This window comes from Rhinopithecus bieti, unplaced genomic scaffold (assembly GCF_001698545.2).
Source record: "Rhinopithecus bieti isolate Rb0 unplaced genomic scaffold, ASM169854v2 scaffold_53514, whole genome shotgun sequence".
Taxonomy (NCBI): Eukaryota; Metazoa; Chordata; class Mammalia; order Primates; family Cercopithecidae; genus Rhinopithecus; species Rhinopithecus bieti.
The window spans coordinates 216,414-230,879 of NW_016820813.1; the positions used below are offsets into that span (position 1 = coordinate 216,414).

At 47.6% G+C, this 14,466-nt stretch overlaps 1 protein-coding gene across 6 annotated transcripts in view; it reads right to left on the minus strand.

Annotated features, from left to right (window-relative positions):
- Window positions 1-14,466, minus strand: part of CYFIP1 (cytoplasmic FMR1 interacting protein 1) — an 86,535-nt gene that overhangs the window by 50,690 nt on the left and 21,379 nt on the right. For 5 of the 6 annotated variants that reach the window (XM_017859953.1, XM_017859954.1, XM_017859955.1 and 2 more), the window contains exons 12-15: window positions 11,521-11,643; window positions 9,617-9,742; window positions 1,572-1,738; window positions 689-836 (exon numbers count right to left, since the gene is read on the minus strand). In XM_017859953.1, the coding sequence (XP_017715442.1) occupies window positions 689-836; window positions 1,572-1,738; window positions 9,617-9,742; window positions 11,521-11,643 (564 nt within the window). Of the gene's footprint in view, window positions 1-688; window positions 837-1,571; window positions 1,739-9,616; window positions 9,743-11,520; window positions 11,644-12,815; window positions 12,852-14,466 lie in introns of those variants that run through there. The other variant, XM_017859957.1, reaches the window with a different exon arrangement.

The following is a 14,466-nucleotide window of genomic DNA, read 5'->3' on the forward strand; positions in this document are numbered from 1 at the left end:
GACGCACGCAGAGGGAGGCGGGGAGGGGGGCCGGCACCACGCACAGGCCGAGGGCCGTCCCCCTGACCCTCCTGCAGAGCCAGCAGCGTGCACTGCTGGTGACTTTCCGGAAGAGTGGCAGAAGAGATTAAAAGCCTCCAGCAGGGATGAGGGAGAACACCAGCCCCAGGACGGAGGACAGACGCAGCGGTGTGGATTAAACCGGGTGTGAAAGTCGTGAGAAGCACCTCGGGGAGGCCTGAACACACCAGGAGACAGGACAGTGGGCAGCTCAGGACCACGGCAAGAGGACACGCAAGCAGCACCTCAGTTCCCACGCTCCATCTGTAGGAGGGTCATTTGCAGACCCAACGTCAAGATTACAGACATTCAAACACCCATCGAGAAACACAGAACGAATATGGACACGTGGACGTGTGCCCACGTTTTTGGGACGGGAGTTGAAATGGAGTCAGAATCCTTCTTAGTGCACGTGACACATCTGACAATCAAGGCACGACTCGCTCACGCTCCCGACTCATTTGGGTAGGAAACAGAGAAGCAGCAGAAACCACAGGCGCGCGCCGCTTTCCCTGCCTGAGCGGGCAGCGGGGACCTCAGTTAACCCCTGCCTCACCAGCCCCACCCACTCGCAGCTCAGGGTGGGTCCCCAGGGAGAGAGCGCAAGCAGGGCTCAAGGGACGAGAACCTGGGTGCTGGAGGGTCCCACGGCGCGGCGTGGCACTTTTATGTCGAAGCCACTCTTAGGGTCCTTCTCACCCCGCAAGGCTGGGTCATTGAAGGGCTCATGCCCCGTTTCCCAGTCGCACACGGTCTTCCTGATGGCCTGCAGGACACTGAACACCCCACCCAGTGATCAGCAAGGCCCGGAGGCCAAGACCCCCAGCCTCACAATCACACCATCTCCTTGCCCAACTACCAGGCTCTCAGAACAGCCCCCATGAAAATACACATTACTCCGGGGGCCATGGAGGGATGTGGTAATGGACTGGCCCAACAGGAAAGTTTAAAAGGAGCCTGCCTTCTGGAGAATATCACTACTCCCAGAAGACTGCCCTGAGCTGCAGTTCGCATCTGTTAGCCCAGGGCAGCAGTGAGGTGGCTCTGAGTCATGCTGTGAGCAGGGAGAGGGCAGAACACAGCCTCTGGTCGGAGCAGAGCTGGGTCCCACCTGCCTGCAGCTGGCTGTCCCCAGTAAGCAACAGGGACATGAAGTCACCCACATGACCGGAGCCTGGGCATGTCTCTCGACTGGTTTGGAACACAGCCTCATTAGCAACAGGGCTCCACCGTGCAGAGACCCCCACAGGCACTGTGAGGCTGGGATAAATGCACCTTGTCCCAGGGTCCTCGGACTCCCCAGACACTCTGCAGTTGACTTACTGTCCATTGTTTGGGTTAATCATTGGACCCATGCATTACTTTTAGAGGTAATTCACCAAGAGGGCATCTGGAGGTTGAAGATAAATGTATTGAAATCATTTTTGAGAATTTAACGCTCCTATTGTTTGAACCCGAGTTCATCCGAGGACGTGTGGGCACAGCGGGCACAGGGCGTGGGGAAGGCTGACCTCTGGATGACATTCTTCTTCTTCTTGATGGCCTGCCGCAGCGGCTCCCGGAGGGTCACCTGGGAGAAGTCCTGCAGTGCAGCATAGACGGTGTGCCGGATGGCGTGGTTGAACACACTCTCCATCCTGCCCATCAGCACCTGCAGGCCTTTGATCATGGCGATCACCTGCAGGGGACACGGCAACAGGGACGGCCTTCTGAGGGTGGCACCAAGCCTCCTCTGCCTGGCATATGCCAGGGGCTGCTCCTCCTCGCCCACGGCACCTCTCCTACGCCCTCCCGCGTTCCTGCCCTGCAGCTGCCCTGCCCCAAAACGTCTTCTCCAAAGTCGTAGTCAATGGAACTGTGCTGGCATCTGACTCCCAATCAGACCGTGAGCCCCTGGAGGACAGGGATGCATTGACTCGAAACACGCATCCACCCTGGCACACCCTCCTGTGACGGAATTCAAATGGGAAAGAAGAAAAAGACTCAGGAAAGCAGGCATGATATTAACTAGAAAAAGAAGTTACAAGAGGTTGTAGCCCAAATCCCATATTGTTCACAACAAAGGCACACTGAATTACCATTCACAGAAAAAGCCTGGAAGACTTTGATGGAACATAATTACATGACAAAGAGCTTCCAAAGTAATTCCTGGGACAGAAAAATGGTGCCAGGGCTCATTATTTCCCTGTTTCCAGACAGTAATTTTGTAATTACACCGTGCTTTATTACTTTCTGAATAAACAATTGAAGGGCACAAACCAAGCATGACTTTTACAATTGCGTGAGCTTTCTTACTGCTTCTGCAGTTTATAAATATTTATACAGCCAACTTCACGACAGCTGTGTGAGACCCAGAAATCTCTCTGAAAGCAGCAAGTGAGGCAGAGCAAGACACACTTACCACAAGTCCACCCTGCCGTGGGGACGCCTGACGTATAAGACACCAAAGCAGAACATCTAATAGCATCAGAGAAACATAATTCTTCTTTTTAGTTTTTAACTAGAATGCTGTACCTAAGACTGATACATCTGGTAAAATCTTAAAAACCCTTCTTCAGCCAGGCATGGTGGCTCACACCTACAATTCTAGCACTTTGGGAGGCTGAGGTGGGAGAATCACTTGAGACCAGAGTTCAAGATCAGCCTGAATAAAACGGCCAGACCCCATCTCTACAAAAAATTTAAAAACTAGCCAGGTGTGGTGGCATGAGCCCGCAGCCCCAGCTACTCAGGCAGCTGAGCCGGGAGGATCACTTGAGCCTAGGAGTTTGAGGCTGCAGTGAGCCATGACGATGCCACTGCACTCCAGCCTGGGTGACAGAGCGAGACGCTGTCTCAAAACAAAACAAAAACCCTACTTCAGCATCTGAAAATGCTCTTCAGTCTACAGTAATCATTTCAAAAGGTTTTTTTGTTTTTTGGTTTTTTTCAAGTTTTTGACAGATTCCTTTTTTGAGACAGGGTCTCGCTCTGTCGCCTAGGCTGGAGTGCAGTGGCATGATCACAGTTCACTGCAGCCTTGACCTCCCAGGATCAATCGATCCTCCTGCCTCAGCCTTCTGGGTAACCAGGACTACAGGCAGGTGCCACCATGCTTGGCTAAGCGTATTCTTACTCTTATTAAATCTGTTGGTTTGAAGTTCGCTTACCAAGAACACAAATGTGTTTCCCCAAGACTTCACACAGTCTCCCTCCATCACTTTCTGGGTTTTATTCACCCCTTTTGTGTTCCTCACTATGGCTTTATAAACAGCCTGATTCATGGGTAAATGTAGACGTGTCCGACAAGTACATGAAACATGACTTATGTGATTTTGGTGCTTTTTTCATAAAATTTTCAGGTGGAAAAGTTGACAGTCTGTTTTTAATTCACCCTTCAATAACGTAAAGAATTTCCAAATAGACTGTTTTCATGTAAGACTCATGGTCTATATGCAATTAAAATAATGAAAATTTTAGAAAGGGAAAAGTCTGGAAGAAAATGCACTCAGCTGCTCAGCGCCATCTCTGTGATTGCACCGCAGGCACTGGGCCTTCCTAATGCCACGCCTGTGTTTTCAGCATGCTTACTTTGGAAAATTGTTTGATGATTTTATGTTGCTTTTCTAATCAACAAAAAAGAAAAAAAGAAAAGTTCTATTTAAAAAACCAAACGAGGAAAAACCCATTTTAAGTGAACATGACAATACTACATATTCACGCTTACAGGAAGAAGGAAAAGGCAAGTTAACAGCAAACTGGGAGCTTTAGATGCCTGCATTAGAAAAGTAAAAAGGATAAAAATCATAATACTTACCAAACATTCATCACAAATTACAAACACCAAAATAAACTCCCCTCAAAATAGAAGAAAAAGAACTAAAAGCACCTGGGTGTGGTGGTTCACGCTTGTAATCCCAGCACTTTGGGAGGCCAAGGTGGGCAGATCATGAGGTCAGCGGTTTGAGACCAGCCTGGCCAATATGGTGAAACCCCGCCTCTACTGAAAATACAAAAATTAGCTGGGTGTGGTGCTGCACGCCTGTAGTCCCAGCTACTTGGGAGGCTGAGGCAGGAGAACTGCTTGAACCTGGGAGGTGGAGCTTGCAGTGAGCCAAGATGGTGCCACTGCACTTCAGCCTGGGTGACAGAGCAAGACTCTGTCTCAAAATAAGTAAATAAATAAATAAACAAATAAATGCAACAGTTAATGAAACAGAAAACAAGCGTATAATCAAGGGTGATCAACAAAGACAAAGCTGTTCAGTAAATAAATACTAAAAAATAAAGCTCAAAATAAATGCCCAGCAAGAATAACAAAGAAAAAAGACAGAGAAGCAGGCCAGGCACAGTGGCTCACTCCTGTAATCCCAGCACTTTGGGAGGCTGAAGAAGGCGGATCACTTGAGGTCAGGAGTTCAAGACCAGACAGGCCAACACGGTGAAACCCCGTATCTACTAAAAATACAAAAATTAGCCAGAAGTAGCTTGAACCCGGGAGGTGGAGATTGCAGTAAGCTAAGATTGTGTGAGATTCTGTCTCAAAAAAAAAAAAAAAAAAAGACAGAAGCACGAATTACCAGCATTAAGAATGAAAAAGGGAACATTAGCAGTTTATAGACAGATTAAGAGACTATGAGAAAATACTCATAGACAGAGGACAGAGTCAATGGGATAGAATTAAGAGTCCAGAAGTTAACTCACAATTGATTTTCAATCGGGTGCCAAAAAAATTCGATGGGGAAAGACCATCTTTTCAACAAACAGTACTGACAACCGGATATGCACATGCGAGAGAATCCAGGTGGACCCGCGAGCAGGAAAGGGTTAATTCAGCAGGCTGGGGAGAGTGAAACTCTGCACATCCCCAAGAAAGGCCTGTCTTCAGGACTGACTGAGGCCATCCCAGGAACCAGCTCTGAACCTTGGGAGTGTCCTGCCTAGACAGTATGTTTTTGTGTGCCTGGGACCCAGAGCCTACTGCTGTACCACTCTGACCAGACAGTCTCTGCTAACAAGGTGACTAATGGTGACCTCCTGTGTGTGTTTTGAGGGCCTAGAGTCTGAGTAGCCAAGGTCAGCCACGTGACTGGCTCCCACTAAAAACCCAGGATCCCAAGGCTCTGGGGAGCTGCCCTGGTGAGCCACACTTTGTGTGTGCTGTCACACATCATCACTGGGAGAAATAAGCGCGTCCCGTGCAATTCCACTAGCAGGGCACAACTACAAGTTTACACCTGGCTTCTCTGGACTCCACCCTTGTGCCTTTTCCCTTTGCTGATCTGACTCTCTCTTTCGGCTGCAAGGAGTCATAACCTTCAGTGCAACAACTACCAAGCCCTGAGAGTCCTCCCAGCCAGTCGGGGGGATGGAGGGTAGTCTGCAGGGCTCCTGACACAACCTGTCACACATTGTATAAAAATCCACTCAAAGTGGAAAATACATTTCAATTAGGAGCTAAAACTAAAAACTTTTAGAAGAGGCTGGGCGCGGTGGCTCACGCCTATAATCCTACCACTTTGGGAGGCAAAGATAGGCTGATCACCTGAGGTGAAGGGTTCAGGACCAGCCTGGCCAACATGGTGAAACCCTGTCTCTACTAAAAATGCAAAAATTAGCTGGGTGTGGTGACACATGCCTGTAATCCCAGCTACGTGGGAGGCTGAAGCAGGAGAATCGCTTGAACCGGGGAGGCAGAGGTTGCAGTGAGCTGAGATCATGCCACTGCACTCTAGCCTGGGTGACAGAGCAAGACTCTGTCTCAAAAAAAAAAAAAAAAAAAAAAAGACTTTTAGAAGGAAACACAGGAGTAAATCATGACCTGGGTTACACACTGGTTTTTTACATATGATGCCCAAAGCATAAGCAATGTAAGAAAAACAGATAAATCAGGCCGGGTGCGGTGGCTCAAGCCTGTAATCCCAGCACTTTGGGAGGCCGAGACTGGTGGATCACAAAGTCTGGAGATCGAGACCATCCTGGCTAACACGGTGAAACCCCGTCTCTACTAAAAAATACAAAAAAAAAAAAAAAAACTAGCCAGGCGAGGTGGCGGCGCCTGTAGTCCCAGCTACTTGGGAGGCTGAGGCAGGAGAATGGCGTGAACCTGGGAGGCGGAGCTTGCAGTGAGCTGAGATCCAGCCACTGCACTCCAGCCTGGGCGACAGAGCGAGACTCCATCTCAAAAAAAAAAAAAGAAAAAAAAAAAAAGAAAACAGATAAATTAGACATAATCAAAATCAAAACCTTTTGTGTCTCAAAAGACTCCATTAAGAAACTAAAAGGACAACCATAGAATGGGAGAAGATACTGAAAATCCCATGGTTGTAAGGAACTGATATTAGAATGTATAAGGAACTCTTACAACTCAATAATAAAAAAGATAACCTAATTAAAAATGAGCAAAGGATCTGAATAGACATTTCTCCAAATAATGCACACAAACGGCCAACAAGCACATAAAAAGATGTTTAACCTCCTTGTTAGAAAAATGCAAATCAAAAGTGCAATGAAATGAAATACCACCTCACACCCACTAGGATGGCTAGAATCAAAAAGACATATGGTAACAAGTTTGGTGTGGATGTGGGGAAACTGGAACCCTCCACATACTGCTGGTAAGAAGGAGAAATGGTGCTGCCACTATCTGGTAGTTCCTCAAAAGCTAAATGTGCTGTTATGATCCAGTAATTGCATTTTTAGCTATACAATCAAAAGAAATGAAAACCAGCATCTACACAAAAACTCGTACATGAAAGGCCATAGAGGCTGGGCATGGTGGCTCACCTCTAATCCCGGCACTTTGGGAAGTCAAAGCAGGAGGATCACTTGAGTTCAGGAGTTCAAGACCAGACTGGGCAACATAGTGAGATCCCATTTCCACAAAAAATTTAAAAATTAGTCGGGCATGGTGGTATGTGCCTGTGGTCCTAGCTACTTGGGAGGCTGTAGAGGGAGGACTGCCTGAGCCCAGGAGATTGAGGCTGCAGTTAAGCCATAATCCTGCCACTGCACTCCAGCTGGGTGAGAGTGAGACCTTGTCTCAAAAAAAAAAACAGGAAGTAGTAGTTCTCAACAACTTTATTAATAGCAAAAAGGTAGAAATAACCCAAATGTCTATCATCTGATGGATGGATACATACAAAGTAATATTTCCATGTAACGGAATATTATTCAGCAATAAACAGAACAAAACAGTGATACCTGTGTGAACCTTGAAAATTATGCTAAGTGGCCTAGCATGGTGGCTCATGATTGTAATCTCATTACTTTGGGACGCCAAGGCAGGCGGATGACCTGAGGTCAGTAGTTTGAGACCAGCCTGGCCAACATGATGAAACCTTGTCTCTACTACAAATTCAAAAATTAGCTGGGTGGGTGTCTGTAATCCCAGCCACTCTGGAGACTGAGGCACAAGAATTGCTTGAACCCGGGAGGAAGAAGTTGCAGTGAACTGAGATTGTGCCACTGCCCTCTAGGCTGGGCGACAGAGCGAGGCTCCATCTTAAGAAAAAAAAAAAAAAAAAAACCGGGCGTGGTGGCTCATGCCTGTAATCCCAGCACTTTGGGAGGCTGAGACGGGCAGATCATGAGGTCAGGAGATCGAGATCACCCTGGCTAACATGGTGAAACCCTGTCTCCACTGAAAAGAAAATACAAAAAATTAGCCAGGCGTGGGGTAGCGGGAGCCTGTAGCCCCAGCTTCTTGGGAGGCTGAGGCAGAAGAATGGTGTGAACCCGGCAACCAGAGCTTGCAGTGAGCTGAGATGGCACCACAGCACTCCAGCCTGGGTGACAGAGCAAGACTCCATCTCAAAAAAAAAAAAAAAAAAAAAAAAAAAAGAAAATTATGCCAAATGAAGGAAGCAGCCAGTCACAAAGGGCCACACAGGGTATGACCTACTCATATGAAATGCCCAAAAGAGGCAAATCTACGGGGTCAGAAAGCAGGGTGGTGGCTGCATAGGGTTGAGGGAGGGAAGAATGAAGGGTGACTGATAATGGGCTGGCATTTCTTTTTGTTCTAAATTTGACTGTGATTGTAAAACTCTGTGAATGTGCTAAAAGCACTGAATTTTACACTTCAAATGGGTGAACTGTATGGTTATGTGAAACAAGAAAAGCTTCTACCAAAATAAGATGAGAATTTACTACGAAAAACCTTATGTCAAAAAACTAGAAAATTTTGGCTGGGCACAGTGGCTCACACCTGCAATCCCAGCACTTTAGGAGGCTGAGGTGGGTGGACTGCTTGACCTCAGGAGTTTTAGACAAGCCTGGGCAACTTGGCAACACCCCGTCTCTACCAAAAACATAAAAATTAGCCAGGCATGGTAGCATGCACTTGTAGTTTCAGCTAACCAGGAGGCTGAGGTGGTAGGATTGCTTGAGTCCAGGAGGCAGAGGCTAAAACAGTGAGCTAAGATCATGCCACTCCACTCCAGTGTGGGCGACAGAGCAAAACCCTGTCTCAAAAAAAAAAAAAAAAAAACCCAAAAAACAACTCGATAAAACGGTGTAGTATTTGCATGTAACCTAGGCACATCGTCTAGTATGCTTTAAATCATCTCTAGATTACCTAAATCCCTAACACAATGTAAACGCTATATAAATAGTTATTATACTGCAGTTTTTAACATTTTATTACTTTTACTGTTGTTATTTTTTCTTTCTGAATATTTTTCACCCAAGGTTGGTTGAATCCACGGAGGTGGAACCCTAGAACACAGAGGGCCGACTGTATGAGACTGTCAGTTCTCCTGTCACGATCCACAGGACTGTTCATCTCCTGATTAAAATCTTCACTGTGGGATAGGAAAAGCTGATTCTAAAATGAATATGAAACTACAGTGGGGAAGAATAGCCAAGGAAGTCTAGAAGACAGAAAAGACGTGCGTTCCCGGACAGGGTAGATGACTACAAAGTCACAGGGTGGTACTGGGAAACAGACAGCAACTGACGCTGGGTTAGAGCGAGCAGAAACAGACGTGCCTCGTCACGTGGCCGGCTACAAAGGTGGCAGCGTGCGGGGTGGACGCAATTGTTTCAAAAATTAACTTCAGGTGAAATTCGCATCTCAGTGTGAAAGCAGAGTGAAGTATCCAGAAAGCACTGCAGAATACCTTCAGGGCCTGAGAGTATGCAAAGATTTCTCAAACAGCACAGGAAAAGCACAGCTATGAAAGAAAAGATACCGGTTGATGCTGGAATGAAGAGCTGCCCCTGGAAAGGCTCACGAGGGGAGTGCAGCGCCAGCCTCACAGGAGAGCAAGGCAGCTCTTCTCTCTCAGCAGGGCCACATCTCTTTCACCTCCCCTCCCCACTCCCGACACTGCTGTCCATCCAGATGCAGGTCCAGGCGTCCAGACCCGCACACGGGGAGCGTCGGTGCAGACCCAGGACCGACGACCACTGCGCCCCTAACGCACTCTACTCTGACTACTCTGCCAGACGGAAAGGGGTGCCCGCACAGAAGCAACGAGGAAACAGGCAGTTGGTTCATGTTTTTGCTTTTGACAGAGAAGACAGTGTGAGGTCAGAGCGACACGAGGAGGCGCGAGCGGCCGAAGGCCCTCACCTCCACCAGGGCGAACTTCTCCTCACTGGTGTAGTTGTAGCGCGTGGCGCGCTCGTACTCCTCTGCGCTGTCCGGGCAGTCCTTGTTGGAGTACTTGTCGGTGGGGTGCACAAGCTTCCAGGAATACTACAGGGGCCAAAAGAGCAGAGGTGTTCCATACTGCACGCAAAATGCCTGGCGTCTGGTCTGACTCACACGATGGTGGCCAAAGCCAGAAGGCCAGCCTTCGAACCTTTGCTGCATTCTGAAAAGTCACACGTTAGGACACACACACCGCCCATCTCCACAGATAGGCAAAAGATCCTGGTCCTGTAACCTCTCGTTTAAAAAACCTACCCAGCAAAACGGCCTGGATAGTGAGTGCCGAGTATCTAAGACTCTAGGCATTTCATCATCATTTTAAAAAGGATTCTGGGCCAGGCATGGTGGCTCATGCCTATGACCCCAGCACTTTGGGAGGCCAAGGTGGGAGGATCCCTTGAGCCGTTAAGATCAGCCTGAGCAATAAAGTGAGGCCTCATCTCTACAGAAAGTAAAATAATAAGTAAAGATTCTGCCTTTCAAATGATCATGTACTCTTCCAATTTGATAATTTTTATGTGATCAAAACAAATCACAAAAGGGAAAATCTTCTATGAATTACAGGCATCCAAATCTTTATATGGCACCAGAAATAATTTACTAATGTTCAACAAAAGATATTGAGACATTGATGGCTGGAGCTCCAAAGAGAAAACGTTATCTTAAAAACGCGGGGGATGAAGCAACATTAATGGGTACAAATAGACAGTTTGATATTAGAAATAAGATCTAGTGTTAGATCAGTTAGGGTGACTATTAATTAAAATAATTTATGGTACATTTCAGAATAGATAGAGAAGAACTCGAATTTTTCTGGCATAAGGACAAATATTTATGGCGATGGACATCCCAAGCACACCAATCAGATCTTTACAAATTATATGACTGTATTAAATTATTACATGTATCCTGAAACTATGTACCCCTATTATGCATCAATACAAGTAAATATTTAAAGAAAAATAAAATTTAAATGAAAAAATGAGAATTGGCCAGGTACAGTGGCTCACACCTGTAATCCAGCACTTTGGAAGGCCCAGGCAGGCAGATGGCTTGAGGGTGAGTTTGAGACCAGCCTGGCCAACATGGTGAGACCTTGTCTGTACAAAAAACAAACAGAAAACTAGGCCGGGTGTCATGGCTCAAGCCTGTAATCCTAGCACTTTGGGAGACTGAGCTGGGTGGATCACCTGAGGTCAGGAGTTCGAGAACAGTGTGGCCAACATGGTAAAATACCGTCTCTACTAAAAATACAAAAAAATTAGCCAGGAGTGGTGGTGGGCGCCTGTAATCCTAGCTACTGGGGAGGCTGCGGCAGAAGAATCACTTGAACCTGGGAGGCAGAGGTTGCAGTGGGCCGGGATCGCGCCATTGCACTCCAGCCTGGGCAACAAGAGCGAAACTCCATCTCAAAAAAAAAAAAAAAAAAAGTAGCCAGGCGTCCTGGTGCACACCTGTGGTCCCAGCGCTGGGGAGGCTGAGGCAGAGGCATCGCTTGGGGTGGGGGGGTCAACGCTGTAGTGACGTATCTTTGCACCACCGGACTCCAGCCTAAGCGACAGGGTGAGACGCTGTCTCAAAAAAAGAGAGACTTAAAGACCATCACAATGGTAGAAATTTAATTCTATCAAGATTTTTTTAAAAAATGAGGCCCTTTACTTATAACACACATAAATGAAATGTACTTAAAATAATCTTGGAAACATTTCTACTGGTAGATGTTCTTGTCTGGGGACAAAAATAAAAAGCCCAAAGACCAAGTTAATTTGAATCAAGTGCCCGAGGCAGCTTTGGCAGGGAGCTGGGGGCGGGGCGGGGCCTACCACTTCCATCACGTGCGCGCTCCACTGCGACAGCAGCTGCAGGCCCTGCAGTGCCAGGTCGAAGAGCTTCCGGTACTCCGCGTCCGTCTTCTGGGCCTCCTGGCGGCCGGAGCCCGTGACCACCTGCACAAGGCGGGCACGGCCCCGTGAGAAACCTGCGCCCCCCCTCTACCCAGCCCCCCCACCCCGGGGATCCACCCTGAGAATCCACCCCGAAGTCACACCCGTGAAAATAAAAAATGCCGTGGGTGCTGGACCCTCCTCCCAGGAAAAAGGTGGCCACGGGTGTGCTGCAGAGCACAGAGCAAGGGACAGGCCGCTGCCACCGCCACCGCCCGGGGAACCACGGGCCGGGCGCGGGGCTGTAACACGCGTGGGCTTGGCGCACTTCCACTAGGCTGGGGAAGGGCAACACACAAGTCACGTGGGTTTGCTTCTATCAAATAACCCCCTAAATTTAAAAACGTGACCTATGGGGAATAAGGGACAGCGTGGAGAAGGCAAGCTTCTTTGAATATACCTTTTTATAGATGTGATATTAGAACCACAGAAATATTTTATATAATTAGGACACAGAATTAAATGAGATGGGAAATGCAATCCCTAAAAGTGAAAAGCAAAATAAAACAATGGCGGGAACCTGCATGGAGTCCACAGCATGACCACTGAGAGGCCCCACCCTGAGCAACTCGAAACACCATGGTGTGACTTAAAATCCTCTGAGTGAGGGGCCGGGTGCAATGGCTCACGCCTGTAATCCCAGCACTTAGGGAGGCTGGGGCAGGTGGATTGCCTGAGGTCAGGAGTTCAAGATCATCCTGGCCAACACAGTGAAACCCCACCTCCACTAAAAATACAAAAAATTAGCTGGGCATGGTGGCACATGCCTGTAATCTCAGCTACTCTGGAGGCTGAGGCAGGAGAATTGCTGGAACCCGGGAGGCAGAGATTGCAGTGAGCTGAGATCATGCCATTGCACTCCAGCCTGGGCAACAAGAGCGAAACTCCATTTCAACAACAACAAAAAAAATCCTCTGAGTGAGAAGCTCAAGGACAAAATCACCTGCAAAACAAATCCTAAAGCAATTTCTAGTCACTGTAATTAGTAGTGCTGGCATTGCTCTTTTAAGACTAGATCATGGCTGGGCATGGTGGCTCACGCCTGTAATCCCAGCATTCTGGGAGGCTGAGGTGGGCGAATCACAAGGTCAAGAGATGGTGACCATCCTGGCCAACATGGTGAAATCACATCTCTACTAAAAATACAAAAATTAGCTAAGCGTGGTGGCATGCACCTGTAGTCCCAGCTACTTGGCAGGCTGAGGCAGGAGAATCGCTTGAATCCGGGAGGCGGAGGTTGCAATGAGCCAAGATCACACCATTGCACTCCAGCCCAGGCAACAGAGAGAGACTCCGTCTCAAACAAACAAACAAAAACAACTAGATTAATAATGACATATAATAATTAATAATGACATAAATCAAATTACACTGGCGTCATTCACCAGGATGTTCAGCTTTCAGAAAAAAAGAAAATCAACAAACCTAAAGTGGAATCACCTTAAAATTGTACTCAGAGGCTGGGTGCGGTGGCTCACGCCTGTAATCCCAGCACTTTGAGAGGCTGAGATGGGACGGGTGGATCACGAGGTCAGGAGATCAAGACCATCCTGGCTAACACAGTGAAACCCCCTCTCTACTAAAAAAATACCAAAAAAAATTAGCTGGGCGTTGTGGCAGGCGCCTCTAGACCCAGCTACTCGGGAGGCTGAGGCAGGAGAATGGCATGAACCCAGGAGGCGGAGCTTGCAGTAAGCCGAGATTGCGCCACTGGGCTCCAGCCTGGGTGACAGAGCAAGACCCTCATCTCACCAAAAAAAAACACAAAAAAACAAAAAAAACTGTACTCAGAAAAAAACTGATTTGTTACCTTAGACAATGCCAGAGAACCAATTACACTCAGATGCCACCTAAGGATGCTCCAGTCAACAAGATCACATACATGATAGTGGTCCCGTAAAATTATAATGCAGTGGAAAAATTCCTACTGCCTAGTGATGTCTTGATGATCCTGACCCTGTGTAGGCCTAGGCTACTGTGTGTATTTAGGTCTTTGTTTTTAACGAAAAGCTCAAAAGGGAAAAAACAAAACTTCTTAGTAGAAAATTATTTATAGAATAAGGATATAAAGAAAATATTTTTAGGCCGGGCGCGGTGGCTCAAGCCTGTAATCTCAGCACTTTGGGAGGCCGAGATGGGCGGATCACGAGGTCAGGAGATCGAGACCATCCTGGCTAACACGGTGAAACCCCGTCTCTACTAGAAAAAAATACAAAAAACTAGCCGGGCGAGGTGGCAGGCGCCTGTAGTCCCAGCTACTCGGGAGGCTGAGGCAGGAGAACGGCGTGAACCCGGGAGGCGAAGCTTGCAGTGAGCTGAGATCCGGTCGCTGCACTCCAGCCTGGGTGACAAGAGCCAGACTCCGTCTCAAAAAAAAAAAAAAAAAAATTTTGCACAGGTATACAATGTGTTTGTGTTTTAAGCAAAGTGTTATTACAAAAGCCAAAACTCTTTTAAAAGTAAAAGTTTATAAAGTAAAAAAGTTACAGTAAGCTAAGGCTAATTCATTATTAAAGAAAAAAAAAGCCTTTTTAAAAATTTAGCACAGGCTGGGCACCGTGGCTCACGCCTGTAATCCCAGCACTTTGGGAGGCCGAGGCGGGCAGATCACGAGGTCAGGAGATGGAGACCATCCTGGCCAACACGGTGACACCCCGTCTCTACTACAAATACAAAATTAGCTGGGCATGGTGGCAGGCGCCTGTAGGCCCAGCTACTCGGGAGGCTGAAGCAGGAGAATGGCGTGAACCTGGGAGGCGGAGCTTGAGGTGAGCCGAGATCACGCCACTGCTCTCCGGCTTGGGCGACAGAGCAAGACTCCATCTT